Below are 9633 nucleotides of genomic sequence, written 5' to 3' on the forward strand. Positions count from 1 at the left end.
GGGAATGTGCGCCATGGAATTCTCTCTTTAAGTCTGCATGGAAATGGTATACAACTTCATGAGATTGTTCTCTGTAACTATCATTAATTTTTCTCTCTAACTAGCTAGCAACTGCAAACAAAGATTATTTACCAAAAAAATAAAGCTGAAAACAAAGATTTAAAACCCGAGAGAGAGAGAGAGAGAGAGATTGTAGGAGGTGTGACCTGAAATGTGTCTAAGCTTGCTTTCTTTTTAGTTTCTGCTAGACATCAGGCAGGATTGCAAACATGAAAGGATGGAGTGAATGTAATAGTGTACGTTATTACCAGTTGAATAGGCTTCTGAAGAGAAGGAGGTAAAGTAAGTACGAAGAGAGCCAGCAGGCTTTAATTAATTAACGACCTAGAGTGAGGCGCATTATGAGAGGGATAATTGAGAACATAGCTAGTGTCAACATCACATACACAAGATCCAACAACATAATTATATATATGTATGCTAGTTATATAGCTAAGCGTTATGAGTGTTTTGTGTTGGTTATTACCTGTATGTTGGAGTACTAGTGCAGATAATTTGAATCTGGTATTAAAAGAATATCAATTTTAATTTTAGTTACTTATACATATTGTTATTATCGCTTACTGTTTTTGCTTTCTGTTGTGAGTGACTGAAGTAGTGTGCTTGAATATAACCAGTTTATATTTAACCCCATCTTGGTAGTTTTTGGTCCACCGTCGAGAAACAAGTAAAGTCCTTAACATGCAAAGGCATTAATAAGAACCAAATTTGGCACAATCCTTTATAAAAGAAGTTTTATTACTTGTGGTGCAAGAACTCAATATACATACAATTTGTTCTAAATACAATAATTTTTTCTGTTGGCAGAATCCAACGTATGTTGGATAATCAACAAACCAAAAGATTCACTAAGCCTCTTCAAAGGTCAAAGTGTGAAGCCTATATATACCAACTGAGAAGTCATTTCCCTTTCTACAATACACTCGTGTATGAGATGCACCAGTGTTTGAACGACTAGATTGAGATTGTCAAAATCCAAAGAAAGTAAAGAAAGAAAATAAAGAAAGAAAAAGGGTATGCATAAACCATTCCATTTCTACAATAACTTGTGTATGAGATGCAGTGTCTAAACGGTTAGATTAAAATTCTCAAAATCGAACCATTCAATGCACCAGAATATAGGATCCACAGGTGTATTATAGAATTTTCACCATAACACGATATACATATTTGTGAATGAATTTGGTTAGTTAAGATAAAAGGCCTTCATCACGAGTAGATGAGCAGTACTACAAGTAGTTAGAACTGCAAAAGCTTTATGTGTTGCCTCCCTGATTAATTTGTTTTACATAGATATCATAGTTCAGTACTTTACAGGAGGTGCAGGACAGTGGTAGCACTGCTCCATGCAGTTGGCGCATAATAACCAAGAAAAGAGGTTTTACCAAACAAAACAAACAAAATTACAAAACCTAGAGAAGTGAAGTCGATCTGGTCATTTCTGGCAAAGCAGTAGTAAAAAGAAAGTTAATTCGTACTTCCTGTTCTTTTTATAGTTCCCGTGAATCCAAAACCATTCATACTTTTTGATCTTGTTTTCTTCAATCTGGCGTCACTGGTCGTCAAGTTTTGATTTGTTTTTTTTATCATAGTTCACATCTTTCTACCCTAGTAGTGTTGGTGAGAATTTGAGGGCAAAATTGCAGTTTTTCCTCGGTACAACATGCATTGAGTGTCATTCCACAATTGACCGTTTTAGAACAAATTCAACCTTTTAATCCAACAACTTAAAAAATGTTGGCACTTGGTGCTTCTAGGTACCGAAGAAAATTGAACAAAATTGGCTTTATTAACAATTGTTCAGACGACTTAAAATTGATGACTAATGATTGCGGAATTTGATCCAACTAACAATTAGAATCCAATTAATCGATGTTCAAATGAGTTATGAATTTATTAAAATAATTTCTGCACTCATCCTTCTTTATCCTACACTTTTCGTTGGTAGAGAAAGAATGCAGGAGGATAAAATGAGAGCGAAAATTAGTACTCAATTTATATAATGGCAGCTTTTTGTGAGTAAAAACAAGTAATTAGAAAACTCATCAACAAGAACGAAACTCATAAAAAAATAAAAAAATAAAAAAACAATATTATACTACTTGTTGCAAAGCTCTTCAAGTCCTCGCTCTAAAAACGACAAGTCGTACAAAAGCCTCTCTCTCTCCCTCTCTCTCCCCCCTTCGATTCCCTTCTTCTCGCTCGCAAGTATTAACAAACTTGAAAGCTCCCAAACTCCCATTCAAGATTCAACGTCCCTCTCGATCCAGAGGTTTTTCTAGGGTTTAGCCCAATCCCAAACTTCAATCTCTCTCTCTCTCTCTCTCTCTCTCTTTTTTTCTTTTGCTCGTTCGCAAATCGGATCGAATGGTGGTACGAGCGTCGCCGTATCTCTGAGCTCAGCCTCTGCTCCGCCGGTGATTCTATTGGATCGTAAAAGCGTGGACTTCACCGGTAAGCCTCCGCCTCTAAGTTTCGCTCTTTCTTTCACTTCCGCCTATTTTTCAATTCAGTTGGTTTGATTTCAATTCCTAGTTAGAAGTTTCAGGGTTTGTTAGAAAGCTCCAGAAAATTAAGCTTTGATCCATTTGGTTTCTTTGTCTACTTCCAATTTTTCAAATAATTTGTAACGGCTAGTAGTTCCATTGATTGGAAGCTCCCTTTTGCTGAGAAAAGATTTCCTAAACGAAACGAAAAAAAAGTCAAATCTTTGTATCAGGACCAGCTCAGTGAAGTTCTTTTTCCATTTTTCGTATTTGTATTCGGGTTTTCTTGTCTGTGTAGGGATAAGTTTTTTCTATTTTGAATCTTATGTTGTTTTTACTTGCATTTTCGTAGGGATAAACGGAGGCATAATCGATGATTTTTTGCGGGTAGATAATGTGGGTTTACGGGGACTTTCACCAAGAATGTTGGTTTTGAATATACTACATTGGGTGGCCTGATATGAGGGTTTGAATATGACCAATGGGGGTGGGGAGAGTGGAAGAGAGCATGAACAACACAATAGAATGCAGAGAATATCGAGCGGTGATGAATTTGCAAAATCAATTGCGAAGATTGCTGTAGTGCAAGTATGTGAGATAGTGGGGTTTCAGACATTCCAGTTGTCTGCTCTCGAAACACTTTCTGATGTTGCTGTTCAGTACATTCATAACATCGGGAAGACTGCGCATTTATATGCTAATTTAGCTGGAAGAGTGGAATGTAATGTTTTTGATATCATTCAAGGGTTGGAAGATTTGGGCGTGGTGCAGGGATTTATAGGTGCTTCAGACGTTGATCATTGTCTTGCAAGTTCGGGGACGGTTAGGGAAATTGCTCAGTATGTTACTGAAACTGAGCATATTCCATTTGCCTACTCTATTCCTCAATTCCCTGTTGTTAAGGACCGAAAGCTGACTCCTAGTTTTTGGCAAAGAGGGGTAGAGACGCCTGGAGAGCATATACCTAGTTGGTTGCCTGCTTTTCCTGAATCACATACATATGCCCAGTCAACAATATCCAATGAGAGAGCTATAGAACCTCACACTGATATGATTGAGCAAGAAAAACAACAGAGAAATGTGGAGCGGTCTCTGTATAATTTGCAGCGGAGGCTTTTATGCAATGGGTTGGAGGGACCTTCTGTTGGCCCTGAAGATGCTGATAAGGCAAAACAAGCAAGAGAAAGTAACCCTTTTCTTGCTACACCTCTGCAATATGGGGAGACAGAAGTATCTCATGTTGCTCTTCCAGCTAAACTTTCAAGTGAAGCCACAGCACGAAATGTTGTTGCTGAGAACCATGTCCTGAATCAGTCTTCACTGCTGGAGACCTTTGCTCCAGCTATTGAAGCAGTGAAGAGTGGATCGTGTGAATCAGAGGAGGGGCGGAAAGAGATTCTTTTGAGCAGGAGACCAATTGTGCAATTTAAGGTTGGAACCGCGAAGAAGTCCTTTGGTACTATGTTTCATTCGAGCCCACACAACAAGGGCTTTCAGAAAACTGATTCCTGGTTTGAAAGAGAAAATGAGAAGGATGTAAAGAAAAGGAGGGCTGAGAAGATTCTGAAGGATTCCATGGAAAACCAAGAGGAGCTTGCTGAGTTGTAAATTAGGTTGTTTTTCGACTAGAATTCGTACACTTGTTTTAGGATACTAGCAATGGAAGCGGGCTCGCATAGTGTTGTCTGCATCTGGACATTGTAGAATGGGTATTACACAATTCCGGAGGGAATTTTCCCACTTTAACAAGTTTAAAGGTATGTTAGTGTCAGTTGCAGTGATACACCCAGTTAATGATTATTTCTAATACAAATTCTTTTGTTTTCGTTATTTAGTGGTTCTACTCTGAATGCGCGCACAAGTATTATTCCTCATCTGTTGTGTACTTGTTGCTCTATCAATATGTTAACGGAACAGAGTCAAATTTATGTTTAGTTTCATAATTATAGACTACTAAAAGGTTAATGTGTTTTCCAGTTCAATAAATTGTGCATAACTGGAACAAGAAGTTGGAAGAGAAATATGCATACACCATAATTGTATTATAGATCTATGTCCTCTATCAAAGGTTTACATGTTAGAGAATAGCAGAAATTTTATCAGTAGTTATTTGTGGCTTTACAGAAGATAAAACTAAAGGATTATTGTGAAATGTATATAAAATACTCCCCCCTCTCCTGTTCTTTCCAACCAAAGCTGGAAAAGAAAAACAAAAGAAGAAAAGGACAACAAGGAAACGATTAAGACTTAGAATAATTCTTTTAGAAGGAAAAAATCAATGTTCTCAACTGCTCCTTCTTGGCAAGCCTGCAATGCCTACCAGACTAATTATGCAAACCAGCTATGTCATCACCGCTCAAAGCTTCAGACATGATGCTTCACAAACTACCTTCATCGTCATCCAAGCTGCCGGTTGAGTTTTTGAAATCAATGTTAGCACAGCCCCTTCTCAGAAAACAGTTGCCTGCAACGCCCACTGGACCAACCATGCAGGCCAACTGAATCACCACTCACAATTTCATTTATCAACTCTTTAAAGATCAATCGCTCAACATCCAACACTACACCTGGAATTTCACTGTCACACTCTGTCCAATTCTTTGCTTGATCCTGTGAAATCTTCCAACAAGATGTTTCTCAAACTTTCATCCTCGTCATCCAGGCTGCCATTCAAGTTCTTTCTTTGTAGCTGATCAACCTCTGAACACAATTCTTTCAGAAGCTGCTGACTTCTTGGTTTCCCATCGGGCAGCTTGTGTGGTGGGAACCACTGCTTCAAAGAATCTTCCACCACTAGTTTTTGAACAAGGAATTCATTAACAACCTCAAATACTAGTTTTCTTTGAAGTTTCTCATCAGGTTTGGGCTGGAGATCAGAAGGCATTGTATTTGTTCTGATATCTTCCAGTGCAAGGAACAAATTAGGGTTGATCAGGTGGTCTGATGTGTGGAGCTCACTGGTTGTCCAGGGAGATTCGAGATATTCCAGAATACCGATGCCAGCAGTATTTCTGAAATGTACATGTGGTCTGGATTTGTACTGTCACAGAGGGGACCCGTGATGGGGTCCTTGTGTGTCCTGCTCATTGCATCGATGATTCTGAATCAGGTTCTCTAATCTTTTATGATCAATTTCTGCCCCAGGACTGGGCATTGTGTTGTTGAATAACAGAGCTTGGTTCATTGGGTCATACCCTGCTATATCCAGAATTTGTGCTTCATCGTCTGCAGCAAGAAATTTGAGGAAATTTAATATAAACGAGTTGTGCATTCTATACCACATATAAGGGATCAGTTGCACAAGAACTATACCTTTGAAGGCATTTGATATCTTCTTCACTGGAGATGGTGAGTCATCGCGATAGAATGTAGAATCAAGAACAGAGACAGGGCTTGGTTGTTCAGAAGAAGCTTTCCTAGTTTCTGCCGTTGACCTGTCATCAATCAACCCCACTGCTGGGTGCTGTGGGAAAGAGAAAACAGAACATCTGTCAACCCAGATAAGAAATAACTTACAGGAATGAATGAGAAGTGGGACACCCTTACCTTTATTTTTTGGTTATGCTGCTGGAAATGCGTGCCTGTGATCCTATCTGATTGGTGAACGCTTGCGGCTGTGTCTGTGTGCGAGGTCAAGCTGATGGTGCTTCCAGATTGCTGTGAAGTGGAATCATCGTGATGACTCATCTCTCTCATCTTGGTGCTAGTCTCCCTCAGTTGCGCATTACTTTGATGCAAACTGGGTGTCTTATGCCCAAGTTTTCTACCTGGGGTGGTTGCTTCTAATGACTGCCTAGTGTGTTGTCTTCTGGTCATGCTTGAATTCAATGATGGCGTGCTTGGAGGAGATTGCTTCTCCAATCCAAGTCTTCTCTGTTGCATTTTCGGGCTCGTGATTTTTGAACTCCTACTTGAGCTGATGACTTTTTCTTCACTCATAGTTTGCGATGCCTTGGTTTTTGTGCAGATTTCAAAGTTCTTGCGTTAGAATTATCATCAATGGAATGAAGGTGTCGATTGAAAGGATCTCTGACATGATTGTTCCTTGGTGTCGGATCTTTGGCTGTATTCTTGTCGACCAATCCCTTCTGTTATCACCAGGGTCACTAGTCCGAAGCTTCCGAAGACCTAACGTGTCATTCATGGAATCCACCATGGAAGCAGAGCTGTGGGTTTTATCAATGAGTTTAGCTGGTTTCATTATGACGATGGGTGATTTATAACTCTTTGGAGATAGGGAACCCTTGGCCGTGGCAGGAACTGATATTTTACTTTGTAGATTTCTCTGGCTTGCATTTACTGTGCTGTCAGAGGAAATGCTTTCGTTGCTTATTTGAGATGCAAAATTTAAGGCGTGATCCTTTCTTGTATCTGTCATTCCTTTCGTCTTCTGCATCGCTTCAAGTATTTGTTTAAGAGCTCTGAGATCCTTTCCTGATTTTTTAAACTCAAGATCTGCTAGCCTTTTCTCCATTTCACCATATACTGAAGATGATGAGTTTGGAGCTTTTGTTGGTTCTTCTTGATGCTTGAAAGCTGATCGTTGAGAACCTTTGCTTCTTTGCGGCTGCCTCCAAGGAGCTGTTTCTATTGGAAACTTAGAATTCGAGGTGGGCTTCATGACTGAATCAGTACTTCTCCTCTGGGGTGAGCTGAAGTCTTTCTTGGTATTCACAAGGAGTATTCCGGAAAAAATATCTTGCTTGTTTTCAGTGGTTGCTCTTGATGATCTTGAGAAGGGATCAGATCTATCAGATGTGCCAGTATTAATCAGCCTTAATGGACTATCAGTGGTTGACACGGAATCTGATAGATCCAGTCCCATCAACTTTGCAACTACATTAGACGGTATTTTAGCGCTTCCAGGTTCATGCTGCAGGTCAAGCATTTTGTTGCTGTTCCCGTATTCTCTCTGCAGATCCTTGATGAAGTAATTTGCTTTTGTTTCTGGGTTACAACCCCTCCTTGTGGAACGTTCTTTGCTGTCCAAAGAAAGCCTTGGGATTTCTCTGAGTTTTACGGTGGATTTTGATGCATCGCGTGACTCTCTTCCATCATAAGAGAACCTCCGAGCATCTTTTGGTACAAAATGTGTACCAGCCAGTCCTTCTCTTCATTTGAACTCAAAGGTGCGACCCGAAGCTTTCCAGGAACTTGAAATGACTCATTACCACCAGAAACCCTTGGGTTGGTGGATTTTATTGGTGAAGGCCTCGGGGAGTCAATGTACGTCAATGCATGACCAGCTCCATCTTTAGCTGCAGGTTTAACTGAAATACCACGGGCTTCTCTGTACGTTGAGTATTTGACAAGATCTTGCAGATCAACAGATTGCCGGCGTATGTGCATCAAAACATTTGGTTGGTTCAGAGATAGGTCCCGAGCGTGTTTGTCGTTGGAAATGGTTCGGCTGGACAAAGATGGTTCTTGCTCAGCTGCCTTTTGATGTTCAAGAGACGAGAAGCTAGATGAACACGTAGAAGAAGCAACAGTGGTTTTCGATGATTCTGTGGAGTTTCGTTGTTTCTCTTTCACCGCCTTTTTTCGATTTTTTTCCTGCAATTCCAAAATGCATGTAATGAATGTTCTCCTTAATCTAATCAAAAGATTGAGAGTCAGACTTCTAATTAAACTTTAAGTCCGCTAATGTGATTAAGTTCTGAATTCTTACGGTAGCTTTCTGCACTGCTCTTGGTTCTACTGCGTGGTCGCAATTCTCACCTGAAAAAAAAAAAAAAAGAGTCAAAATATATAAATACATTATACATGTATTATGAAACTATAAATGCATATTAATAAAAATAAAAATAAACATGTTATTAACAATTTGCTCAGCGCTTAAGTAATAATCTAATTATCAATTACTATGTCTTAGTTTATAAAATTTAGTCTTCTTAGCATTATCTTTCTGTAAACTATTTATTACTTAAATTTGATCAGATTCAATAAGTCTTTACATTCATGAGCTGATGTAAATCATTCGCAAAAGGAAATAGTAAATCAAAAGAAGCCCCATTAATAAGAATCCAACTTCTCCTCATTTACAAAACCAATGGTTTTTTTAGTTTTTACTAAAAGCACTTTTTCTAGAACTGCGTTGAGCTTAACTGCACTTTCAATCAAATGGTAGAAATAAGAAATACCTGGAGGGAGTCTCTTGTGGTTCTGGCCATTGATACGCCGGCCGGCGAGGAAATGGTGGCGATCAAAGAGCTGAAAAATTCCACTCATGCACCCAATTTGCTTATGGAGATCCCGGCTCTCATCCTTTAGAGAATGCAGAATCTTTGCAGACATCTTCACTTCCACCTCCTTCCCCTCTTGCTTGACAAACCACCAGCTCACACCTTTGAAACTTCCATTTCTGCAAATTGCGGGCAGCAAAACGCTTATAAATAATTGGTTTCAAGAATTTTACACGACCCCAAAAAACATAACAGTTTCAAAAACAATACTGATTTTCTGTCTAGCCAAAAACGACAAATTTTTGTCTGAGTTTTTTGCTCGAGTCACCATTCTTCTAGCTAGTTACACAAGCTGCATTGAGTTTTTTTCTCACTATATATTAATAATCTTCTTTTTCTTGGATTTTCTCTAAAGTTTTTGTATAGAAAAAAAGAGGAGAGAATAAGAGACATGGTAATTGATCACAAAAAAGTCCCTTACCTATGGAATATATAAAAATAAATGAAATTCGGTTTTTGGGTTTCACAGAACAAGGGAGACAATATTCGCCTGCAAAACCAAAAGGAAAAAAAGAGACATATGGGAAGGGACCCAACACTCAACAATCACCCACAGCAACCCCACCTTCCAAGGAGTTGTAAGGAGTAAGGAGGAGGACTACTATCTATCAAAGAATGCGCTGGCCAGAGCAGACGGATTAAGTTCTGCAGACCCAAGAAGAAATGTCCTTTTATTTTTTCTTATCTTTTGGGTTTTCTCACACAGCACAAAAGAATAACTTGTCCTTTGGCTCTCTCTAGGGAAGGCAGGCATATATAGACACACACACACAGACACACACACATAAGAGGGTTTGTGGTTGTATTTGTTATATATGCAGTGCTCGATATCAGTTTGGCAA

General features: G+C 39.1%; 1 protein-coding gene and 1 pseudogene across 1 annotated transcript; one reads left to right on the plus strand and one right to left on the minus strand.

Annotated features, from left to right (window-relative positions):
• Window positions 1-2215: 2215 nt before the first annotated feature.
• LOC103941948 (transcription initiation factor TFIID subunit 8) lies at window positions 2216-4376 on the plus strand. The gene is made up of 2 exons (XM_009352148.3): window positions 2216-2514; window positions 2899-4376. The coding sequence occupies exon 2, from the start codon at window positions 3021-3023 to the stop codon at window positions 4152-4154; it is 1134 nt and encodes a 377-aa protein (XP_009350423.2). The 5' UTR covers window positions 2216-2514; window positions 2899-3020; the 3' UTR covers window positions 4155-4376.
• Window positions 4377-4558: 182 nt separating this feature from the next.
• Window positions 4559-9202, minus strand: LOC103941947 (annotated as a pseudogene).
• Window positions 9203-9633: the final 431 nt, after the last annotated feature.

This window comes from the organism of the source record quoted next, unplaced genomic scaffold (genome assembly GCF_019419815.1).
Source record: "Pyrus x bretschneideri cultivar Hongxiangsu unplaced genomic scaffold, Pyrus_bretschneideri_v1 Contig13, whole genome shotgun sequence".
In the NCBI taxonomy this organism is placed as follows: domain Eukaryota; kingdom Viridiplantae; phylum Streptophyta; class Magnoliopsida; order Rosales; family Rosaceae; genus Pyrus; species Pyrus x bretschneideri.

What these genes read in the sequence shown, in the direction of transcription:
- LOC103941948 (XM_009352148.3), top strand. Translation starts at nt 3,021, where the DNA reads ATGACCAATGGGGGTGGGGAGAGTGGAAGAGAGCATGAACAACACAAT.